This window comes from Euleptes europaea, chromosome 10, assembly GCF_029931775.1.
Source record: "Euleptes europaea isolate rEulEur1 chromosome 10, rEulEur1.hap1, whole genome shotgun sequence".
Lineage (NCBI taxonomy): Eukaryota > Metazoa > Chordata > Lepidosauria > Squamata > Sphaerodactylidae > Euleptes > Euleptes europaea.
This window is the reverse complement of record NC_079321.1, coordinates 29,818,890-29,845,071: the sequence shown is the minus strand read 5'-3', so window position 1 is coordinate 29,845,071 and position 26,182 is coordinate 29,818,890. Positions and strand designations below refer to the sequence as shown.

The following is a 26,182-nucleotide window of genomic DNA, read 5'->3' as shown; positions in this document are numbered from 1 at the left end:
ATGTGATCTCATCTCCGGAGATCAGAGATGTGGTGAAGGACAGGCGAATATGATAATTCACCCATTTGCTTAATGAGAAGACAGGGGCTATAGCACTGATGACAAAGCTGAAGAGCCACAGAGCTGCTTATATGATGAGCATATAAGCACAGAGCTGCTTATATGAGCCCGGCACACACCAGTGCATAGTGCTAAAAATGGGACAATTAAAAGGGTTCCTTTGATCAGAAGGATGGACAAGGAAGGGAATTTTCTTTGAAGGTAACTGTCAAGTTGATCTTACAAAAGAAAATAATTGGATCATAAATTTGGATAATTGGATAAGCAGGAAAAGTCACTTCTCCTAAGAATGGAACAGGCTGCCTCTGACTAATGAAAAAGTGCATAAAAGACAAGAACTTAATTCACTGTAAACAGACTTTCCTCTCTTTATTCTTTAAACTTTAGTGCTACTTTCCCCACCCCACCCCTTACTTTCATGCCACTTGTATTGCCTTACTGCTTGGCTTCTTTTTTGATTTCATTATCTTTTTAGGAGTGACTGTTGTTGTTTTTCCTTTTCAGGATATTTCTGAGGATCCCTTGCTGGAAATAATTCTACCTAGAAACTCTAGATGAAGAAAAGATAGCTAAGCAGACATTATGCAGAGGTAAACCCAAACCAGATACTCCTTTCACACCTTGTTCTGTACCACATCTTACCTCCAAAGCGTCCATGTATCTTGTTTTATCTGGCCAAGGGCCGCAAATAAACAATCAGATATTGGTTCTTGTAGGTTATCCGGGCTATGTAACCGTGGTCTTCCTACACCCTTGACACTGAGAGACACTGTCCTTCAGTGTTACCCCTCTGAAGATGCCGGCCACAGCTGCTGGCGAAACGTCAGGAAAGAAAATTCCAAGACCACGGTTACACAGCCCAGATAACCTACAAGAACCAATGAACTCTGACCGTAAAAGCCTTCGACAAAACAATCAGATAGATCTACCTACCTCCAAAGCCTACCAGCAAGAGAGTCACAACCACCAGGGTCCTGACTCAGAACCACAGAGGTAATAATAGGTTAAAAATATATTTATATCCTGCTCTTGTACCAAACGGGAGACCCAACGCAATTTACATTTTTGTCTGCCCCTCATTCATTTTATAATCATAATGATTCCTGGTTTAGCCCACTTCAAAACTTAGAACCTAAAATACCAATATTCACTGATTAATCTTGAATAAAAGTGTCACTACGCCTTTCACTGCAAAACCAATTCATCTCACAGATTCATTAGAGAAGGAAGCAGACAGACATCAAAGTGACTAAGAGACAACATGCTGGAAAAAAATCATGTTTTCAGCAAAGTAACAGTAGATGATAAAGAAGTCAACTCTACAGGCACACGACCATAGGAAGCTCTGTATGCAGCTGAAGGCACTGGTGTTTACCAAAATTTTCACAGTAAACCCCTGCTGTTTGCAGAGGTTCTGTTCCTTAGATTAGCACAAATGGCAAGATCTATGAACACTTGGAGTCAAGGGGGAGGGGGTCTGGGCTAGCTGCATTATGTGGTTGAGCCAGAGACCACGAATAAGGGAAATTGCAGGTAGCAAATCGCAAATGACAATAGTCTATTGTACATGCATCATCAATATTCAAGTCACATATCGCTCTTGGCCGGGCCAGCATAATGGCTGCCACCACAACTCAATAGGCATGCATACTTCCTCCATGAACTGCATCATGTGGTTGGGCCAGAGGCCACGAATAAGGAAAATTGCAGGTAGCAAATCGCAAATAACAATAGTCTATTGTACATGCATCATCAATATATCTAATTCTCAATATAGCTACATGTGTGCATAGTTAATGGAGACTGGAGCCATGAACGGATGAGACAGATCTTTCCACAAATATGACAAACATCCCAGGCGCTGTGGTTTTAAAAAGTCAAAATAATAGAAGTAGCACCTGTAGCTTTAAAAAAGAATGACCTCAACAGCCATTGCTAGGCAACCACATGAGTATTGGCAGTATTCAAGCCTCGATTTCTCAGTAAATGGCAGGTGAGAGGGGGCAGGGCCCTTTCCAGGATGTTTTGGGCTTTAAGGGAGGACTCATCAGGGTCAGAGCCAGCAGCAACCACCAGCCAGCTTGCATTAGTAACCAGGCCTAGCTGCTTGGTGCTATTCAACAGCAAAAACCAGTGTGGTATAGTGGTTAGAGTTTCAGACCAAAATCAGAGACCCAGGTTTGAATCACCACTGCCATGGAAACTCACTTGGTGACTTTGAACCAATTATACACTCTCAACGTAACCTACCACAACTTAACCTACCATCAAGACATATGAAAGAGCAAAGAGAGTTTTTTCTTCTGATCTCTGTGAATTCTTCAGTTCTTTGAAGCCAGTGGAAACAAAAATAAAAGGTCGGAATCAAACTATGGGTTTTCCAGAAACCGATTCTAATTTGAGAAAGAAACTTGATTATCTCTTCCAAATTACTGTTTATTGTAATAAATGATTAATTTTGGCTAATTCTGTTCACAGTTACTTTGACACTTCCTATGTGTGATGATATGGTATTAAATAAACCAACATTATTTTGAAGTTTCACCCAGTGGGTTAGGTGCACAGCACTATCAGCAAAGTTCCACTTACAGGATACACCTTTGCCAAACAGACATCCTTCTTAGACAAAGTAGGCTTTTTTTTTTCTATCATGGGAGGAACCCTGGTTCTTTGATGGAGTGATTGGTAAGATGTTAAGATACAAAAGATTGAGAACCATTGCCTTACAGTATTAGTTTAATGGTCCATCTCTTAAATCTGACTGTACTGATCATTACTGGGGGTTACCGCACTTTGTATTCCCAGCAATGTATTAAGAGTTCGAAAATGTTATCAAAAACATCGCTTTAAAAGGGTTTTTGGATACTACGGCTAATAAATGGTTGGAAGACATCTTCGCAGCTAAAGGGGCCAAAGTGCAAACAGTATTTTTTATAACGTTTTCAAACTCTTAATACATCGCTGGGAATACAAGTGCGGTAAATTGTTTGAAAATGCTAACCTTCTAAGTATCATAAATACTACATTATGCACTAAGTTACATATAGTGCATTTTATGCTGCTAAAGTAAAGAGTTTAGCTCCAATTTGATAATGTATGGCACATATTTTATTTTTCCCCAAATGTGTTCTCCCTTCTCCCCAAGAATCAGAAACACTTCCCCCCACCACCCCGTGGCATCAATTTTTTGGGAAATTTTACAACTTGAGCCTGACTCTGGAGGAAAAAAAACAGCCTCAGGGAAAATGTGACTGTGGAAATGGCAAGTGGAGGAAGCAACTCCTCCCATCTGTCATTTACTCTCCTTTGCAAAGGCTTTCTGACATCCATTCTTGTTCGAGCTTTAGAGCTTGTGTTACATGAGTAATACGTAGTTCTGTACTCAAGGACTTACAAAGCAGATACCATTTTTTTAGCGCAGATATTCTGCTAAGCAGGATCACAGAACACACACTGAGGGAAATAATTTGGAAATTGTTCCATACAACACAATCCCATATAGATGAATTAACACAGAAATTAAGTCCCAAGTGTTTGGAAATGGGAGGGGATCAACCAATCAAGAACTGAGTGAAGAAGGTGAACAACAGGCTAGCATAACACTGCATTAAAAAGATAATGTGTATTCTAGCAGACCTTTGTTGAGACAAGCATTTTAACAATTACCTCTTGCAACTGCCACCTGTATTGCAAACAAGAATGAAAACTCCATGTATGAGTAATCAGAAAAAACCTCAGTACCATTGAAGCTACATGGGGTGACACTGATGTCACGCTTTGATGAATGTATAAGTCTCCTCTTAACTAATCCATCTAAGACCAAGTAAAGACAAAACCATAACTCTTAGATGTGCCAAGGTGGGACCTGACTGTCTGCTTTGGTATTTTAGAATGGTAGCTGGATTTTTTAATCCCACAGAAATTTTTGTATCAAAAGGATGCTATTTTCCCAAGAATGATTCCAGCCAAACCATTTTTCCACTGATCTAACTGCAGAAACTGATAGCACTTTTAAACTACCCACACCATTGTACTTGATGTCTTTCAAGACTACCAGCAAGCTCAAAGAAAACATCATGCCTTAATTATAGTAAAAGATGCAATATTTCCTGTTGCACCTATTCTTGCAAAGTGATCAAGGGTAGAAACAAATTCCTGTCCTTCCAAGCTCAGGATGCCACATTGAAATGGCACTGGCAAAGATTGAATGCCATTTGGTCCTGGCATTGGTTCAATGTGAGTGCAATATTCAAAACTGCTACTTAAAGACAATGGAATTTACCACAGACCCAGCACAGCCTTAAAGTAAACACCATATTAAAGTGAAAGAGCTACAGTTCCTCTACTGCTCAGTATCTTACAGAAAACCTTAGCTTCCTCAACCATTTATGAAAGACACAGTGAATTTCATTATATGGCATTTGGCAACTCCCTTCCCTACCATTGACAATAAAGTTACGGTAATCCATATATAAAAGGGAATAATTATTCATTAAAATGGTATTACCATAAATTTATATTCTTAATTTAAATTTAGGGCGACATCTTAATCTTCCACATACATTTTTGAGTATTAAAATGAAGCTCACTGAACAAGTTGAAACTGAATCCTGACAAGACAGAGATAATGTTGATCGGGAAGACAGAGATCTTGAAGAACACTGTGCTTCCCACACTTGAAGGAGTTCACCTGACTCAATTAAAAGCATTGGGTTATACTGGACACAACTGTATTAGTGGAGAAGCAAGTAGTTGCTAAAAAGGCTTTCTTCCAACTCCGCCTAGCCCAAAAGATGCCCCCTTAAGATGGCTGATCTGGCCACCTGATCTGGCCATCAATCCACACCACGCTAGACTACTGCAATGCACTGTACATTGGTCTCCCCACAAAATCAATTTGGAAACTCCAGCTGGTGCATAATGCAGCAGCTCAGCTGTCCCTTTCAGTCTTGGTTAACAGCCTTGGAGTTATACTGGACCAAGTATTATTAATAAAGAAGATGATGCAGCTGCAAAAAAGCACTTTCTTTAACTTTTCATTAAGCCTGGAAGATAGATCCCTAACTTGACTCAGCTGATCACATCACATGGATCTATGCAACACTGACCTGCCAGCAGATCAAGAAGGCTCCTAGACTTCAATCTTTCCAAAGACTGTGTAAAACAATCTTTCCAAAGACTTCGTAAAACAGAATGTTTATAAAAGGGAATAGGGCAATGGGATGACTGAACAGTTCAGAGGGGCACTTTTATGAAAAAAGTAGGATTGTAGTCTATTTCACTGATTAGGCTAGGTGCATGAAACAGGGCCAGGCTGTATTACTGGGAAAACACCTGTCCTTTCTTTCTGAAGCTGATGAATGAGAATTTGGGGGGGGGGGGGAATGGAGTCTCAATAAGTATGTTTGTAAAATCTCTGTTGCCTAGATTAAGAAAAAGCCCATTAGGAGGTATAATTTGAGAAAAACCATATTTCCCCTTCCTATTCATCACACAGGATCCCCGTGGCACAGAGTGGTATGCTGCAGTACTGCAGTCCAAGCTCTGCTCACAACCTGAGTTCAATCCCAAAGGAAGTCGGTTTCAGGTAGCCGGCTCAAGGTTGACTCAGCCTTCCATCCTCCTGAGGTTGATAAAATGAGTACCCAGTTTGCTGGGGGTAAAGGGAAGATGACTGGGGAAGGCACTGGCAAACCACCCCATAAACACAGTCAGCCTAGTAAACAATGGGATGTGATGTCACCCCATGGGTCAGAAATGACCCGGTGGTTGCACAGGGACTACTTTTACCTTTATTCATCAAACTGAAGAATTCCCACCAACTAATGAGGAATACCTTCACAAGTCAATTAATTTACAATAGTATAAGGAAGCAATGCAGTTTACAACCCAAATTTTGAAGTAAGCAAGACACTGGCCAGCAGGCAGAATTGCCAAAAAAGTCTATTTGATGAGTGCAGAAGACCATCGCCATTTCTAAAAATCTTTCCCCACCTTTTGCTCCTTACATATCTCAAGATCTTCTCCTTCACTTTGACCATCTCTGAACATTACAAAGTTGCCACAGAGGTCAGCATCATCATGGTGAGTTTCCTGTCTCATGAAATCAAGACCATCACGTTACGAGTTTCTTTACACCAGCAAATGCCATTGATACAGATAGCAAATGGGAAACTTGTAACATTATTGATGCCTTGAATTTATGCAATGAGCTTGCAGGAGTAGGAAACTTACAAAGTGGTTGCCACACTCTTAACCTCTATACTTAACATGCACTGATATGTTGCCCATTCTACCACAAAATTAGATCAAAGCTTATTTCCCCCCTACTTGATAAATTCCCTGAAGAGTCATTTGAGCTTTTGGCAAAAAAGCTCCTATTAGGAGAAGACCTTCAGCTTACACTCCAAACTGCCAAGTTCTGTGCCATTGCTATTAAAATACGCAGAACTTTATTAGAACATGATTGTTAGAATATTTTACAATTTTATCAATTTTAAGATGATAATTTTAACCTGGGGTTGCTTTTATTGATCTTACACCTTTATATGTACAGGCAGTCTGCAATTCTGTGGTGCAAAACTATTGAGTTTGGAAATTTTGATGTATTGGCACGTGATTGGTCAATCGACCGTATTAATAAATTTGAAATGTGAACCTCTATATTACAAATTTGAAATGTGAACCTCTATATTACAATTTTTAAAAACCCTTGAAAATGATACATTCTTTTTTTTATTATTTATATATTTGTTGGATACAAAAGGAAAAAAGGGGAAGAGGCAAATCATTAAATATATAAAAACAACAATACCGTTTCTATTAGAAAATAAGCTCAGACGGATACAAACAGTATATCAAATGAATACCATACAATCTGTCTAATAAAAAAGTAATTTTAAAGTTAAAAAAATATCATTCGCTTGTCTAACTATTATCCTTTTTTTAAAAAAATGATACATTCTTGTGTGGTTGTTTATGTGGTTGCCATGTTAGTCTGTTACAGCAAGAGACACAAAGGGGTGTTGTGGCACCTTAAAAACAAATATATTTATTGAAGCACAAATTTTAATGGGTAGAGCTCACTTCATCAGATGCTTCCAATAAAACAGGCGCTAGCCTTGGGTGTCTATGATTCAATAAATCTTTTAAGGTGTCACAAGACTCCTTCACATTTTTTTCTGGAAAGTATAAATCCAGTTATCATTCTACATACAAGGGATATAATCCAGGCAAAGTTACAACAATCTAAGTAAGACCAAGTCAAGACCATGTTTAATTCTCCCACTGAAATCAATTGATTTCCTTCTGGAACTACCCTGAGATTCTATCCCTGTTCACATGTTACAGTGAATGCAAATACAGTCACTGCACGTATAAGCTGATTGTCAAGAGGACGTACATTGGCTGTTTCATACAAATGAAACTGGGGACCAGCACCTGGATAAATGTGGGGTTTAAGTCACACATTGAGCCGTACATGTATTGAATGGAACGTGAGAATTACTCAACCCACACAAAAAAAAATCAAGTGTACTCTGTACACTGATTGTACATATATTCCTTGTACCTTGTGAACAGAGCTAAATTGTTCAGATGGAAAAGCACACAGGATCTCAAATTTAGGCATTTCCAGTTTCTGAGAAATGTCACTTTTCCTGAAATGCCTGAGTAAAGGGGTAATATTGTAACTGGTTAGACAGGAAAAAAGGCTTGTTTTTGGTTTCTCATGCCCTTGTTTGTGCGTAAAGTGCTGTCAAGTCACAGCTGACTTATGGCGACCCCTTTTTGGGGTTTTCATGGCAACAGACTAACAGAGGTAGTTTGCCAGTGCCTTCCTCTGCACAGCAACCCTGGTATTCCTTAGTCCTACTGAATTCCTCCAAAAAGAATTCTTTTTTAAACACTGCTTGTTTAAAAACCTGACAATCTGCTTCTGAGTTGAGGACAGAGTTCCCAGTTTTTTGGGGTTTTTTTAAAGCAGAGATAGGCAAGGCAACTGGGAATTTGTAGACCAAAGTCGGTCCACAATTGTGCCCACTGGTTCAGTGCTCACCTGTACCCTTGTAGCATTAGCTTAATGATCCGGGTGAGAGTGGGAAAGGAACGGCCAAGGAACAAACAGGCTAAACTGCTCATGCGTTTTCTGCAGTGTTTGAAGCCTACCCTGGAAAGGGCACATACTGTTCTGAAGCTCTGTAGTTTTGTCAGCTATTGTTATGTTGATATGTGGGTGAGGATGAAGGTTGAAGACAATGTGGCACCTTGCCCAGTGTTCTAGCCCAAGATCTACAGTTTCTGACCGCTGCCTCAAGGTCTAGAAAACAAAGTATCAGTGAAAGATGACAGAGGGTCACATCAGACATAGCACCATCAATTACCATCACAGATGCACATTCTACTTCCTAGATATATCCACAATAAACCAGATTGGAAAAGTCACCACAGAAGAAACTGTACAAGGCAGAAAAGAGGCTATGTAACACTAGATGAGCGCCAAGCACTTCTCCTCTGTACAAATGCAGCATCAAAATATAGGCATGATATTTAGCCAATGCCCCATGGCACAGAGTGGTAAGATGTAGTACTGCAGTCCAAGCTCTGCTCACGACCTGAGTTCGAACCCGATGGAAGTTGGTTTAAGGTAGACAGCTCAAAGTTGACTCAGCCTTCCATCCTTCCGAGGTCAATAAAATGAGTACCCAGCTTGCTGGGGGTAAAGTGTAGGCGACTGGGGAAGGCAATGGCAAACCACCCTGTAAACATAGTCTGCCTAGTAAACATGATGTGACGTCACCCCATGGGTCAGTTATGACCCACTGCTTGCACAGGGGACTACCTTTACCTTTTAACCTAAACTGCGTTATGCATATATGCAGAAATACTGGCTGATATCTACTGAACCCAATTTGTCTGACACATTTCAAGTCTACTTTAAATGCAGCTGTATATAGTTTGCAAATTACTTGCAAAAGCAATCCTTACTAATAAATGTGAGGACACTGTTCTAGCAGTTTCCTAGAACAAGTGCTGTTCTTATGAAACGTGTTTAATTAATCACATCCCACTGAGCCCAGGTATCTTGACAGCTCTTGTCTTTGTGGTCCCAGTGGCATACATATATGCAAGGCAGTAAAATCCAAGGCTGGTACTTATTGAGGAGACAGAATAAGGCAGCTCATAAAATGTTAGCTGCCAAAGAAAAGCTATACCTATGACTTAATAAAAATCCGGTGAAATCAGAAATAGAAAATTCAGTTGTATTACAAAGAGCATCTCATTTCAGTGGAGAAATTTTATACCCATCTATAAACAACGTACAGTTTTTTTTAAAATCTCAAATGCCAATACTACCTTATTTTACCATTGACTGTATATAAAATTTGACCTTCAACTCCTATACATTTCCCATTAATAAAGAATAAAAGTTCCCTTCAGAGTTTCTCCCAAATGCGTACACCGAATGCTTTCCCCACCTCAAGCCAACATGCAGTATTGGAAGACATTAATTCAGGACCTGACCCACTTCTGTTACAGCTCTACTGAGGTAGATAAATATGTTGCGCCATATAAAGAGCACAAATGATAATACCATATCGAGTCAATACCGTTTTTACTAAAGGGATTTTTTTCTCTATTATATATAACAAGCTAGGGGACCACAAAGAATTGTGAAGGAGGGAATCAACAGGAAATCAACCTCCAGGATTCAGTGAACTCTCATAATTGGAGCAGATAGATTTCACTTTCAACCCTTTTTTTTCTCTTAACATGCCGTGCTAAGCTGGAGCATTTTCAGTTCTTTGCCAGCCCTGGAATGCCTGAGAATTGTTGAGGAGGGAAAGCAGTGGCTCAGAAACACACACACGCTTTTGATTTAACCCCCTGCCCACAGTTCAATCTCTATCGTCATCAATTTAAAAATTCTCTGGCAACAGATACGGGGAAGGCCTTCTGTCAAAGTCATTGCCAGTCAAACCCGACAACTCTGAGCTAGATGGACCAATAGTCTGACTTGTTCTGTACCTGAAGAACTGAAGAGAAACTGCTGCACAATCCTTAACCCCTGGCTGGATTAGTCTGAGCAGGCTACAGATCAAGGACATTAACTAGAGGTGCTTTTTAAAAGAATACTAAAGGAAAGGAGACATTTGAACTTGCAGAATTTCACACAAAGACGTCAATTCTATTTCTGTTCTGCAAGTTTGATCACCTTAGGCCAGAAACAGTGACTACTCTTGTAAAGGTTTTGTTTTGTTGACGAGGTTTTCCTATTTGGGATTACAGTTGCTACCATGAAAATCAGACTTCTTTCACCTTACAAAAGCACGCTTAAAAAAAAAAAAGAATGAACCTAATTACTGACTTTCAAAATGAAGGCAAATTAACTAGCCCTTTCTGAAGATTAACACTATGAGGACAAAAATAAAGTCTGAATGCATCAGGGATTACCAGTGCAAGCCTCAAGGGAGTTTCTCCAGTCTAAACCCATTCATTTCAATGGGCTTAGAGTGGAGTAACTGCATAGGAGTACACCATAAACCTGCTAAGCAGTCTCCTGCACTACAGGTTGAGTATCCCCTATCTGAACTGCTTGGGACCAGAAGTGGTCCGTATTTTGGATCTTTCCGTATTTTAGAATATTTTGAAATTTTTGCATATACATAATGAGATATCTTGGGGATGGAGCCAAAGTCTAAGCACAACATTCATTTATGTTTTATATATACTTTATACACATAGCCTGAATGTAATTTTAAACAATTTTTTTAATAATTTTGTGTACACTGAGCCATCAATGGTGCTGATGAGGGCCTGTGAGTAATGCCTGCCTGCCCAAAACGTTTTTTTATCAGTCCAGATATTGGAGGTCTGGATATTACTACCTTTGAAAGCAGAATCTATATGCTTCAGAGACCATGCTCAAGGCAGCACACAAACAAGATAAAAATAAAAAACCATTAAAATTAACAACAATTAAATATCAGTTAGTAAAACCCAGAAGCATAAAACGTTTGGCAACCTCAACAGTCCACAGGCTAGAAGCACACTGTAAACAAAAATTCAAAGATCCTGCTAGAAGTGGTGATCTTCTGTGCTGAAATCTTATCTACCAGAAAATAGGGTGAAAACCAGTTCAGTTTTATACTGGAAGTAACTATAATGACTGCATTAGGACTCCTTGGTAGCACTTATGGGGGTAGAGTCCTAGAGCAGAGCTATTGCTTCCCAGTGATAAATCAGTGTGTTTTTTGGCTAGTACTCTGAAGTGATCTGGAAGCCAGGTGAGCTTCAGTCCTTCAAAACTGGAGGACAGAGGATCTGTCCCCCGCAGCAAACAACATCTTAGACATGAATCTATATTCATAAAGCTTGTTTAAAATAACTGTACCGTAAACTGGACACCCAGTACAGAAAATGTTATTGAAAAATGGAAACAATCTGAACCTAAAACACAAGCTTGTGGATTAAGTGAATATGAGGCTGCTACATCATGAACCTGCCTTATACTGAGTCAGACCCTTGGTCCATCAAAGTCAGTATTGTCTACTCAGACTGGCAGCGGCTCTCCAGGGTTTCAGGAAGAGGTCTTTCACAGCACCTACTTGCCTAGTCCCTTTAACTGGGGATTGAATTTGGGACCTTCTGCATGCCAAGCATATGCTCTACCACTGAGCCTCAGCCCCTCCCCCAGCTCCTTTCCATCCAAAGGCTGCTCCAGCAAAAACACAACTATAAAAAAAATGAAACCGTTAAAACCTCATGAAAATAGGAAGCAAACCAGTCTGTCATTTATTTGTTTGTTTATTAAAACATTTATATCCAACCTTTCCTCTTGGTTCAAGGAGGTTTAAAATAATTGTCCTCCTCAATGAAAGCCCTAGGCTGGCTTGCTATCTGGATAGCAGATCAGAATGTCTGCTTTCTTTTCAAATAGAGACTGAGCCTAAGACAGAGGGAAGGGGTATATCTTTTAGCCCAATGTTTTCCTTCCACCTAGCAGGGTGGATTTGATTTAAATAACAATTTAAATCACTAATCAGTAAGACTAGATTTTCATGATTAAACTCACTAGTCAATAAGACTATATTTAAATCATGGTTTTCTACATAAACAGCACTTCTCATGATGTTGATTCATTCAGGCCACCAGGCATTGCATTTCTTTGTTGCAGTGTCTGAATTTTGCACGAATTTCTAATTCTCAAAGGAAGGGAGAAAAGAAGAAATTTTAACTTTAGTAAAATAAATACCATTGTTCTGTTGATATTCCTTGCATTAAAAGGGCCCCAGAATATTCACTGGCATACACATTAGCCTACCTTAATTCAGATCATTTACATAAAGTGAATCAGGACAGACTCATGCACATTTACAAGGGCTGCATTAATGCAAGTGTGCCATTCAAAGTCACTTACATATCTGGCTAGCTTCAGCATGGTACTGACTGATTACAGTGCCAATTAAATGAACTTTTCTACAAGACATATGTGCCTAGGCACAAAACCCTTTTCTTCAAAAAAGGGGAAAAAATGGTGGGGTATGTGCATGTTTATCTCATGTTCCTAAGTGACGGAATTTTTAAAAAATGTTCTTATGATTTTAAAAAGCAGGAGTTTTTGCTATTTAACCATGAACGCATCCAGGATCAGGCTTTGGACCATGCTGAATTTCTATAACCGTGTAGTAATCTTTGTCATTCTCCTCCACTGAGTCTTTCACAACTCAGGAGCTCTGCTGTGCCTAAGCTCTTCAACAAAATAACCCTTCTTGCAAAGTCAACAACAAGTCAGATGGAGTGCGACATCCATGTCTAGTGAAATTTCCCTAGTTTGTGGAACGTGTAAAATTGCTCTGGCCATATTTGTTACAAGCTCACAGAGCTTCATAGTCCTGGAGAGCGAACGTGCTTTATGTCTCTTTTCTAGGTTTAGTTCAAATGCCTAGGTCAATGTCAGACTGAAATACAACATGATCTTCTAATTACAAAGTAGTTTTAATATTCCATTCCCTAGCTATAGAACAAACCTATGTTTCAAGGTACATTTCAAGATCTGCTGCAAGTGCACTCTTCCCTTTGCTACATATAATTCATTACAAGTATGAATACATGTTAACAAGTGGAAAATGTGTTTCCGAATTCCTCTGGGCTAGCTCGTACCAGAGTTTTAGTACCCACACCACCAGGTGCATAGGAATGTTCTGACCCTGCATACACAAAAAGAAAGCTTCAGAGAGAAAACCTTGTTATGCAAATAAAATGCTTCTGTTCAGCAACATCATGAAAGTCAGCAACATCATGAAAGTCTGCATATTATATTAAGTTTAAATGACTTCAGTACTGCTACTCACCTGAATACGCAACTGTCATCTGCATTTACAAGTAAAGCCATGACAAAGCACATACCCTACCTACAGTTTACGTTATTTGCACAGGAAAAAAATATGACCTGTTAAACTGAAAGGTCAGTGCACAACTTTATTACTAGCCCACATTTGGATAAAACCATCATGCTTATTTTATTAAAAATATATTACCACATTAATCCAGATTCCACCTTCACATTTGTATGGTGGTTATTCCTTCTATCTAATTAATTCAAATCCCTGAGAACAATTCTTAAATAGCCTAGGTGGTATAGTGGTTAAGAGCGGTGGTTTGGAGCTGTTGATTCTGATCTGGAGAACCGGGTTTGATTCCCCACTCCTCCACATGAGCGGTGGAGGGTAATCTGGTGAACTGGATTTGTTTCCCCACTCCTACACACAAAGCCAGCTGGGTGACCTTGGGCAAGTCACACTCTCTCAGCTCCACCAACCTCACAGGATGTATGTTGTGGGGAGGGGAAGGGAAGGTGAGTGTAAGCCGGTTTGAGTCTCCCTTAAGTGGTAGAGAAAGTCGGCATATAAAAACCAACTCTTCTTCTTAGATTAGAAACTGGTCTTACATCACTTATACATTTGACCTGGATAGCAACTTTTAGATTTAAAGTCTGACTTTTCTTCATCAGTGATCAGAACAAATTTCTTTACAGCCTAATGACTGATCCTTATACTCCAACTTGGCTCAACCCAATAGGTTAGAAATTGACCACTTTTGGTCACACACAGCCCTTTAACAATCTAATTTAATAATTAGGAAGTAAGATGCATACTTTTTCAATGTGATTGCTTTTAACTCTAATTCTTTGTAAGCCCCTGGTAGAATCCATATGTGAGTATGTGTGTCCATTAAGCTAAGCAAATCAATAAATTGAAAGGGGAAAGAAGGGGGGAATGTTCTCACACTTTTGTGGTTTGGGCAGTTTTCATTGTTCTGCCCATTCTGTGGATTGCACCATTTCATTGGGTGGCTCTACAGTTCTAGTTTAGTTTTTGCAATGTATTCTCTAGTTTCGGGGCCCAGTTCTTATGTAGTTTATACATGTTTTTGTTACATGTATTTTGTTGTATATTGTTTCCATCGTATTGTTTAATAAATAACTTTAAAACAATCTATGGGGTTAAATAAAGCTAATTTAGTGACTAATGACCATATAAAGGATATTGATTTCTAAGAAACATTGGTTAAAGCCCATGGTGTGTGCTCCATTAGTATTTAACCCCACATCAATATGTACCTTACCTATCTATATTAACAGTTCCATGGTATCACCATGTCTTCATGCTGGTTAGATTTAACATGTTACCACCTGCACTCTGTCAGGAGTGTTTCGATTGTGGGATCCTGCATGTTGGGGTTGGGGTCACTGGGGATGTGGGGGGGAGGTAGTTGTTAATTTCCTGCATTGGGCAGGGGGTTGGACTAGATGACCCTTCCAACTCTATGATTCTTGACAGGAAGATACAAAAACATTCCATCTAATTGTAGATTTTTATCCTTGCTCTGTTAACCTAATTGAGACATTGGTTCATGTGTTCACTGTAGATTCCACCCCAGATTCTATATACAGGCATGCTTGGATTTATTAGAACTTGTGTTGGCTGATAAAAAACTATTCTCTGAGCAGAAGACTCTCAAAATCTTATTGGCAGGGGTTGACAAAAGAACTACTGTATCTGTGGTGAAGTTTCTGTGAAGTTAGAATGGATACTAGTCATGCTGCATACCTATTCTCTCTAGTATCAGAGGATGCCTATTAGTGGTAGGATGGTGCTGTTGCAGTCGTCTTGTTAGTGGCTTCCTAGAAGCACCTGGTTGGCCACTGTGTGAACAGACTGCTGGACTTGATGGGCCTTGGTCTGATCCAGCAAGGCCTTTCTTATGTTCTGTGTTCTGCAATGAAAATATGGGCTGAGATAACATTCAGTGGATAATTTACTTAGATCCTCCTAACTTTTTAACTGTTAGATATATTAGGGCGAGTGATGCATGGAGATATTTTATGTAGAAAATTAATATTATATTATTAATTAATTAATATTATATTATTTTATCTGTTTCATTCTGCTTCTGAACGGCTTGTGGGTCATTATAAAGACTGACTAACTTACATTTGTATGGTGTGTAGGGGGAAGAGTGGGGGGGGAAAGCATGAAGGCATATCTTCTGTTTCTGTAATCTGGTTTGCATCTGTCCTCAGAGTTCCTTCCTGATTATATTTTTTCTATCAATCATATAAAAGTGCACACTTGTGGATTCTGGCACTTGAAGAGAAATCAGGCACCTGCTCTTTACCATGGTGAATGGAAAAGGTGCAAGATGCATCCTTCACAACGTACTGGTGATCCTTGTGCTAGCAGAAAGGCAGGGTATAAATTTTGTATAACATAACAAAATAAATAAACATTGCACTGAAGCTGACTACCAAACAGCACCTCCCAACAACAAGCCCAGGGAACCTTGACTTTCCTCCACTGAGTATAATATAAACAGAAAAATTGAAGAGCGATGTTCACAAAGATGACATGCGTGGTTAAAATTAGTGACAGGAGGCAGTTGAGCAATTTGTGTTAAACTGGATTGAAGTTTGTTGATACATTAACAAAGTTAACAGGAGAGAGATAATGCATTACGATACTATAACTATGTAAAGACTAGATTTGGGAGATCTAGGTTCAAACCCCACTCCGGCTTGGAAGGTTAAAGGGTGACCTGGAGTCATACACTTTTAGCCTAATCTACTTCATAGCGTTGTTGTGTGGATAAAATGGGGAAGAGAACGAGGTAAGCTGCTTTGGTTCCCCATTGGAGAAAGGTGGAATATAAATGATTTTTTAGAGCCTCAGTATTCAGTACTATGCAAAACCCTGCTTGATTCTTGAACCCCCCAACTCAAAACTATGGATAGCATATGCGCACTAGCGTCAAACGTTACTTAAATTTAACAATATAATCATCGGGTGACCTGACCTGGATAGCCCAGGGTAGCCCCGTCTCGTCACATCTTGGAAGCTAAGCAGGGTCGGCCCCAGTCCGAATTTGGATGAGAGCCCACCAAGGAAGTCCAGGGTTGCAACGCAAAGGAAGGCAATGACAAACCACCTCTGAGCATCTCTTGCCTAGAAAACCCTGTGAGGTTGCCATAAATCAGCTGAGACTTGACAGCACTTCCCACCACCAATCATTGGATAATCCCAGAAAGTAGCATTTGCCATCATGTGCCATTTACTTTGGAATACTTCATTACATGTTACACAGCTGAAGCAGTTTTGGGGATTTCTCATTTTCTGAGTTCTTGAACTGACATGCCTCCAGTTTGTTCTGTGTCTTCCTCATACAGAAACCGGAAGACTTCACTGTTTCCCCAAGCAGTAACATCCTCAAAACAAACTCAGAAACATCTCAATTCATTCTCTAAACATCGCCAAAGGATAAACTGAACTCAAAAATTTGTGTTTGAAAAATATAATTTTTATTAAGGCCAAACAATTTTTTAAAAATACGCTTTAAAAGTTAGAGGACTACACCATTCTAATATTTTAAACACCCTGTCTACGTCCAATACAACTTTAAAATGTTTCATATAGAGCCCCAAAATAAATTCATTATGGGCAGCAACGTTAAAGTTTGAAATTTCTTCTTGCCTCCTGAATCATTATTATCAAAGGATAAGTATTTTAAATATGCTATGCTAATGTGTTACTGCCCGTTTTGAACCTAAAAATGTACAACAACCAGAACACAAATGTTTCAGATTTAGATTACACCCAAGAAGTGCTCCACCTCTATAGAATCTGTTACTCTTCCTTCCCAAACCCAGGCTTCACAAAATATTCAGAGGAAACAAACAGATAATAGCTGGCTTTTTTTTTTTAAAGGTGAAGGCAGTTTTAAAGCGCAAACAGGACCTGCACCTTCCTATATCCTGCATGACCCAAAGCAACTGTGGAATGGAAGAAATACACATGCACACACCATGTAAAGTGAAGCCTCTCAAACTACATTTAATTATTTTTAAAAATATGGACAGTCTTCAGCAAAAGTTAGCAACACCACCCCATTATCCACATCATCTTATACACCAGTCTCTCCCCCATCCCCATTACAATACTTCCGTAAATCGTATGCTGTTGGCAGTGTATAATTGGCAGCATTTAGAAATATTTGAAAAAGGACTGCCACCCAGACAAGCAGTGGGAAGTTGCAAGGTCTGTCCCCACACTTCAGGACATGGTTTTAGAAGATGCATTGGCTGCTGCAAGCTCCATCATCTTAGAAGATCCATCTTGCCTTGGAATGGCAAGAGAGTGGAATTGCTAACACTTGAATGGGGCTCAAAAGACCATAGTCTGGATTTAGATAAACAGAATGTCTGGCCTTCAAAAGAGATGCCAGACAGGTACTGAGCAACAGACTTGCCGGGTAAGTGTGCCCGGCACCCGCAAGTTACCCATGGATTGTGGCAGTGTGGAATGAAACAGGCGAGGCCATACAATAGTGCAAGACCATTACAGTTGGGACATCTTTTATACATTTTCTTCGCAACTCCATTCAGGTTTAGTAAGAGTACTATTACTGCACTGGCTGTTATTGGACAAAGCCAGAGACGAGATTTTCATCTGTGTAAATGAGCTTTCAGTAGGTACAGAGCTGTTAAACTAAACTGGAGATGGTCTGCAAAAACACCCAGTTTACAGTGCAGTTTCCACCTTCCATATGTGATCGCAGCTATTTAATATGTTTCATCATATAAGCTACTCTCTGAAGTTGTATCATCCTTGCAGACAGACCACACATCTGCATTTATACATACAGTATTGCTTTGCATCTGTACAAGTGAAAGCTCAATGCTTCTATTATATAGGATATGTTCATTTCTTACAGAATTGTCCCTCCAGTGACCCTTTTTGCACCTGGTTTTCCCCAGCTGCTGTCATTTTGGGTTGGATGCATTCCCGAGTTTCCAGATTTGGAGTTCAAAATAACTTGCTCCAAGCAAGAGGCAGTTTGGCACATCCCTGGACATACCTGGGGCTGTTTTGCAGCTGTAGGTTGAGGGGTGGGACTGGGAAGGAGGTTTTGCTCCCCAACAGCAGTGTGAGGTTGTGCGGGCATGGCTGCTGGCCTCATGGGTGGAGCCCAGCTGACCAATAGCCAGCTGTCTGCATCAGCCAGGACGGATGGACCAGGGAAAGACCTGAGGGACGGGGCGTTCCCGCTGATATGGCCCTCTCCCTTACAGAGCCACGTGGCTGCTGGGCTTGCGCCCAGTTGGCTTCGGTCACCCCTCCGTCCCTCCCTCCATTGCATGTTTTGTAGCGCAGTTGTATTGTGTTATTTCTTGCCACAGTTTTGGAGGTATTCTAAGCATTGGAACAGATCCAATTTGGGGGGAGGCTGTGCCTGCACACCTGCCCCAGGTGGGGACCCCCTTAAGCCATGCAGCGACACGACCAGCTTGGGGGCTGACGCTTGGCTCCACTCACAAGTGGCAAAGGAGGCCAAGCAGAGGGTTGCGCCCATGAAGGACCACAGAACTTGCCATTCCAGGTTTACCCTCAGCAAGTGGGCTGGAAAGGATTCCATTGATTCCTGGATCTGTGCCCTATGCCATGCCAATGCACCAGTGGCTGTAGTCAATGAAGCTGTAACCTGTTTTACCCCAAATGGGTTCCTATGTGTATCTGTTCCCCCCTGCTTCCCTCCCCGCTCCTCCCCTGCCCTGAGGACTGCAAGGCCTGGTCTGTTGAGTCTAACATGGCAGCTTTTCTTCTCCACTGGCCTTAGAAGCTTCACAACACCTCTTGTCTATCAACTAGTTGCCCATTTCTATGGCAACCAAAAAGCGGCATTGCTAAAAAGGATTTCTATCTTCCATAGTCATCAGGGTTACACAGAACATGAGCAAAGCAAAAAGCCTGCCGATCCTTCTGAACTAACAGGGAAGTCCCACCCATGGGAAAAAGGCAGGAAGAGGCTGGAATCAGGCAGAGGTAACTCTGAGTATTAGGTGGGAAGTTTATCAATTGTTAACATCCAAGACAAGTCATTCAACCCATTTAAAACCTTAGATGTTGGGACAGCTCTTGAATGTGGCTCTTGATCACCAATACAAGTAAAAGGAAGAAAATCAGACAGTTCAGTTCCATATGAATTAAAATTAAGCCAGGGCATTTTCTACTGCCAGCTTCATACCATCTTCCCAACAATTCAATGAAAACTTTAGTATCTTTACTGCTGGTCAATATGATGACTGTTTCAAATTTATTAGTGCAAAAACATGCTTTAAAATATTTATTTTATTTAAAACATTTTTATGCCGCCTCTCTTATTGAGACTCAAGTTGGATTACAGTGTGAATCAGTACAATTAATAGGATGAGGCATCTAATAAGCAATGTAGGAGGGCAAGGAGTACAGAAATCTTAAACAAAGCCAAAGTAGTATTAGACATGTGTCATACAATGCAGAAAATGGTATTACAAAAGTAGAAAACAACGCAGAAAGATACACTATTTTTGAAAAATGGACAGGAAACGTTACTATTGTCTACCAAGAGATCAATCTGCATGTGGAAAATGGCAAAACAAGTCCTTTTCTTACTTCATAGCACATTGCTAGAAAACTAATGATAGCTATCCAAGTTGCAACACTAGTTTCAATCATTACATGGATGCATGGGATTCTGCTGCTTCAGAACAGAGGAAGTGGGGAGAGGGAAAAAATGAAAATAATTATTGATAATAAGGGAAGCAAGGACAAACATGCAACAGTCAAAAGATCTCTGAAGCAGGATATAAGAAACAAGTCATGAGGGCCCAAGATCAGGAGTCTGAAGAACGGGTTTCTGCGGTTCACCCACCCACAGAGGCACAAGGTAGACAGAGAAGCCAGTAAAGGAAAATGTCATAGTAAGACTGGCCCCAGAGGAGACCCTGGGATACCACTGGAGGGGTCTGGATGAACCAATAACAAGGTGAAGTGAAAGGGACATGCTACACACAGAAGCACAGTACTACTGAACACCAGGTGTCGGGACAGCCATTGCCCTTTTGCCCAGCTTCTGGGGCTTCCTGATGAAGTCTGGTGTGTGAAACAGAATACTGGACTAGTTAAGACTATGTGTGGCCTGATTCAGCAAAGCTCTTACACTCTTAACTCAAACGCTTGCAGGATAGGTGAGGACTTGCCACCAGTCCAAGAAGCATCAAGAGGCAACATTAAATCACGCTGCTTTACTAAACTACAGAGCATCAAACTGTCAAAGGAAGTCCAAGCAGAGACTTAACATGCTTTTTACCAGCACGCCCATTTCTATTTTTACAGTTACAAATCTTCAGCAGTCCTCCAATAGCATCTGTAAGTTCCTCTCTGTTGCTGGTGGTATGTGTGTGTGTTTTTAATTCTGGTACTCTGGAAACAAAGCGGCTTCATTTGGATATTCTTCTGTCTATACTGTACTACGCTCAGCATCAGAAGAGCATAATCCTGCCTCAACAACCAATAGAAGGAAACTTATTTCTCAGTGGTCCAAACAGTAGTAAAACTAGCACTTATCACAGAATTTTAAAATGCTGTGCTGACAATTCTTGACTGAAAATACTCATGCCTCAGTTTAAAAAGAAATACAACACCTAACTCACACTTTTTACACAGATATATGATAAGTCATAAGCCCAGTCTTCTGGCCCTTGCTGCTAAGAATCTTTCTGTCTTTCACAGATTTAACCATTTCATACTTCTACACAGCAGCCATGTTTGCTGCAGGTACATATCTGCTATACAAGTATTTATTGCAGTAAACATGCTCCTAAACATCCAGTGGGCACAGGTTAGAATGTTATAGCCAAACAGGATTCTGCCCTTCACAGTGATGTATTTGCAATACCAGCGTACCCACAGTAAACTAACCTCACAAACAAGACGTGACCATACACATTCAGCTGCTTAAACTCTACTTGTATTGGGGGCAGGGGGGATGGAATATGGCTTACACCTAGTGGCTGCAACTCAGATAAAGTTAAATTCTGCTGAGTTTCACACTCAATACGTGTGGTGTACTGACAAGAGCGTCAGACTAAGATCTGGGAGACCCAGGTTTGAATTCCCACTATGCCATGGAAGACTGCTGGGTGACCTTGGCCCAATCACACACTCTCAGCCTAAGCTATCACACACAAGGTTGTTGTTAGGTTACAATGAAGGAGGGAAGAATAATAGAAGCTGCTTGGGACCCCACTGGGGAGAAATGCTGGGTACAAATTAAGTAAATCAATTGTGCCTCATTGATTCCAATGCAAAAAAATTTTTTTCCACTGAAATCAACATAAATGAAAGGACCCAGCACAGAACAGAATCACTCTAAACCATATATGGAGGAGTCTGTTCCCTCAAAGCATTGCTATTCAAATAAGCTATATAAAGTCCCTAATCTGTCCAAATACCTTTGAGCAAAGTGGGAGCTGAATATAACAGAATAGGTTTCACATCCCCAGCTTTGACCTCTTCATTAAACTTTTGCAATCACACTGATCTTCCAATATACTGAATGTACAAGTCACTCAACTCCACACAGAATATATTACTAAAGTTGTTTGAAGCTATTACTGCTCTTCAGTAAATATTATGATGTTGAAAAAATGTTTCCTGTGTTAATAGGGACTTAACCTTTACTAAGATAAGTTTTCTTTTTATTTCTTTTCAAAAAATGCATGTTTATATGGCCTGCTTAGAGCATTTTAATGGTATGCATGTTTAGGAATCAGAGAGCATTTGGGGGGGGTTAAAAATCGAGTTAGTTTCTAAGCCTTCTTCTAGTCAATGTATGAGATGTACTGTTTCAAAAGTCCTTAAAATTGGTGTCTCTAGACAAGCATGTCCATCAGGCAGCCTGTAAACTGAAGCCATATTGCCCCTTTATTTTATAGTACCAGGCAAATAGTTTGTTTTGTATGCCTCAGTTTCCACACAGGCATTGTGCATCTTGCTGTCACACATACTTTACTTGCAACATCCATGGACTTCACAACAGTTTCTGCTTTGCTGGCAAGATACAACAGTGTGCCCTACACTGCTTGTAGGCAAAGCTATCCCAATATACTGTATTCATTCAGACACAGAGATAAAATAAATATATGCCACTGCTCTACAGCATACCCCACCCATTAACTGCAACCTGTTAAAGGCTTGCTACATACCAAACCACTGAAATCCCTTGTATAGACTAGTGAAAAAAGGGTGATACTGTTACAGCTTTCTGGGGCTACACTGAAACAGAGGAGATCCTCACTCCCCCCCCCCCATCCCAGAGACTTCAACACAACCAGGATTGTAGCTATTTGCTGTTCTAAAAGGCTGAGCACAAAGTAAGCAACTCAGGCTGCAATCCTAAAAACCGCTTACCTGGGAGTAAGCCTCATTTAATAGAACGAGACTTCCTTCTGAGTAAATATGATCAGCTTGTGCTGTAACTACCTTGCCTTAAGACTGCATATACATTGCCTGGGATTTCTGAAACGGCGTTTTAGGTGTATTGTTTATTACCGTAACACCTGTAACCATTTTTTTTAAAGTCCCAACAGCACCTCGAGGTGCTTAATTGCACGTTCAAAGCCATACACAGATTTCCATACAGCGTTTTGCATCCCCGGAGGGTTTATCAGAGGAGTGAACTGCACTCATGCAACCACCCATTACACACCCTTAAGAACATGATGGCACATACACACAAAAAAAATGGGGGTGTGTGTAAAAAGACACTGCCTCTCCTCCATCCCCCCCTCCTCTCCTCCAGACCTTTGTGCATAACACAGCCCACAGCCCGGACACGCACGAGAAATAGTTGCACACCCACGTTTTCCTCCCCCACCCAATCAAACCTGCGGATTAAAAAGCCCTGTATTTTGCAAGATGCAACGTGGGGTGGGGTCGTGATGAGGTGGAAGGGAAGAAGGAGGGATCGCCTGCTCGAACGAGGGGGAGGGGATAAGGTAAGGGAGCGCGAAGGGAAACCCTCCGCCCCCTCCCCGAATTATTCCCCCCCCCCAGCCCTCTCTCTCCACCTCCCCCTGCAATTGCAAAGGCGCCGCCGGATGCCCGGGGTCCTCACCTGGTCTATGGGTAGCCGCACGGCGTTGCTGAGAGGCTGCAGCAGCGTGGAACCGGTGGTGCTGGTGGCCATGGCGAAAGAAGGCGCTTCCCCAACTCCGGAGGAGGAGGAGGGGAAAGTGGAAAGGGGGCCGCAGCCGCCACCGCCCGCCCGCTCGCCCTTATGCCCGGCACATCAGTAGCGGCGGCGGCGGCTAAGGCAGCGCGGGGATGGGAAGAGCCCAGCCGGGAGCGGCGTCGTGACAACAAGGAGGCTCGCGGAGTGGCAGCCGCGCCGCCCAATCGCCGCGCGCCCCCCGCCGTTGAGTGACGGGCGAATCGCGGTGCGGCGGCGTCGGAGCCTTTCGGCTGTTGTCGGAATAGGCGGGGAGGGTGGCGCGGAGGGGAGGCGAGCGGGGCCAATCGCGGGCCAGCCGGGGCGGGGCGAAGGGGTCCCAGGCGGGTGCCCTTGTTCTGGGCGTGCGGGCGAGGCGGCGGGTGGGAGCGCTCCCACTGGGGTTGTGTTTTTTTTAATATAATAATAATTATAAATGTTATAATAATAATTATAAATATTATAATATTTTTTTTATTTTCTTCCTTTAACGTATCGACAAAAACAATAGAACAGTAACCATAAACAGTTAAAACAAGTAATGCCTCTAATTTAACCATAAAATGACTTCCCCCCCTCTCCCATCTAAAAATAAATTGTGTCAACTTTTGCTAACGGAGCTAATCCCAATATTATTTTAACCAACCTGTTCCTGTCGTATCCAACGTTATTAAATCAATGCCTGATATAAAAATTAATACAAAGTATAAATAAGGGATTAGATCAAAGGGTGTCCTTTAAATGGTCCCGTTAAAAAATGATTTTCGCAGTAAATTCTCCAAGCCTCCCATTTTGACAGCGGGGCGGGGAGGGGGGGAGATGGTGTCAGCGGCGTCTTCCCGAGGGGAGGGTGCAGAGAGTGGACGAAACGTAGGGGGGAGGAGGAAGAGGAAGGCTTATAAACGCTTCCAATAAATAAATCACGGCGGTTTATGTCATTGTTAAACTATGTGATTAATAATAATTTTGGGAAAATAATAAAAAAAATATATATTTTTTAAAAAGGATGCCGGTGGAACTGGGATCTCCTGGCCGGCGATGGGGACAATAGAAACAGGGTCCCTTGCGGAGAAGCGGCTATTTGTTCCTGGGGGGGGGGGGCAGGTATCCATTCGTTTATTTAATAGACGGGGGGATGCTTCTGCGCCAGTTCCGTGCTGGTTATCGGTGCGAGGCGGTACTGGGGTCACTCCAATGTCCGGTATGCAATTCTTTGCAGGGTTGTACTACAACTTTCTGCCTGTATGCGATTGCAGCAGCATCTTTTCTGATTGTGGGAATGCTCCAAAAATTGTCCCTGGTAATCTACAGTGTCTCTACTTAGATATGAAATATCGGACGTTTTGGAAGAAGAGTTGGGTGCTGGCTTTCTCTACCCCTTAAGGGAGACTCAAACCGGCTTACACTCCCCTTCCCCTCCCCACAACAGACACCCTGTGAGGTAGGTGGGGCTGAGAGAGCTGTGACTAGCCCAAGGTCACCTAGCTGGCTTCGTGTGTAGGAGTGAGGAAACAAATCCAGTTCACCAGATTAGCCTCCACCGCTCATGTGGAGGAGTGGGGAATCAAACCTGGTTCTCCATATCAGAGTCCACCGCTCTTAACCAGTACACCACGCTGGCTGAGCAAGAAGCTTTTAGGTATTCCGTCAGTCTTTCTTTTAGATAGTGTATGCCCTGCTTTTTTGCATTCCTCAAAACATGTATATGCTTACTTGGGAATAAGCCCCAGTGGATTCTATGCGACTTCCTTTCGGGTAAATTCCTCATGGTCCTGCCATTGCAATGTGCGGACTCGTATATATGGGAGCTTGATGGTTCTCTGATCCTCATCACTCTTTACCTTTTTTTGAAGGGCAACTGAGTTGACTATGTATCGGTCTGAATGTATTTTGTCTTAATACTCCTACGGTTCAGCTATACATTTTGACAGTACCTCCTCTCTTGTAAGGTCTCAGTAAAAAAGCTACACAAACATCTGCCAGGATATGGGATAGCTATAGGGTGGAATACTGGACGGGGGGCATGGCTAAGTGGCAGAGCATCTGCTTTGCATGGTGAAGGTCACAGGTTCAATGCCAGGCATCTACAGGTAAAAGGATCAGTTAGTAGGTGATGTGCAAGACCTCTCTTCTTTGACTGAGACCATTCAGAGTAGACAGTATGGACCTTGATAGACCAGGAGTGTCAAACTCATTTGTTACGAGGGTTGGATATGAAATAAATGTCACTTGGTCTGGCCAGGCCATGTGTACCATAAAATTTAATGTCAGGTACCAGAGATACAAACTTTATAGAAGACACAGGCAAAGCCAATTAATAATATTATTGTTTTACTTACAATATGAACATGCTTAAAACAATAGCACTTTTACAGTGCATTCCTGAAGGGGTGGGGCAAACCACAGCAGCCAGAACAGCACAGCTGAGAAGCCTCCTCAGAGGTTTCCCAACCACCGTAGAGGGGGAAATCCTTTTTTTCCAAAATAAAACCAGGAAAAAGGGCTTTCCCCCCCCCCATAGGAAAAATAGGGTCTGTGC

At 41.4% G+C, this 26,182-nt stretch overlaps 1 protein-coding gene across 1 annotated transcript in view; it reads right to left on the bottom strand.

Moving 5' to 3' along the window:
* MBOAT2 (membrane bound O-acyltransferase domain containing 2) overlaps positions 1-23,647 on the bottom strand; it is a 101,427-nt gene extending 77,780 nt beyond the window's left edge. Inside the window, exon 1 of the mRNA XM_056856366.1 lies at positions 23,551-23,647. Coding sequence (XP_056712344.1) covers positions 23,551-23,622 — 72 coding nt within the window. The 5' untranslated portion in view covers positions 23,623-23,647. The remainder of the gene's footprint in view (positions 1-23,550) is intronic.
* Positions 23,648-26,182: the final 2,535 nt, after the last annotated feature.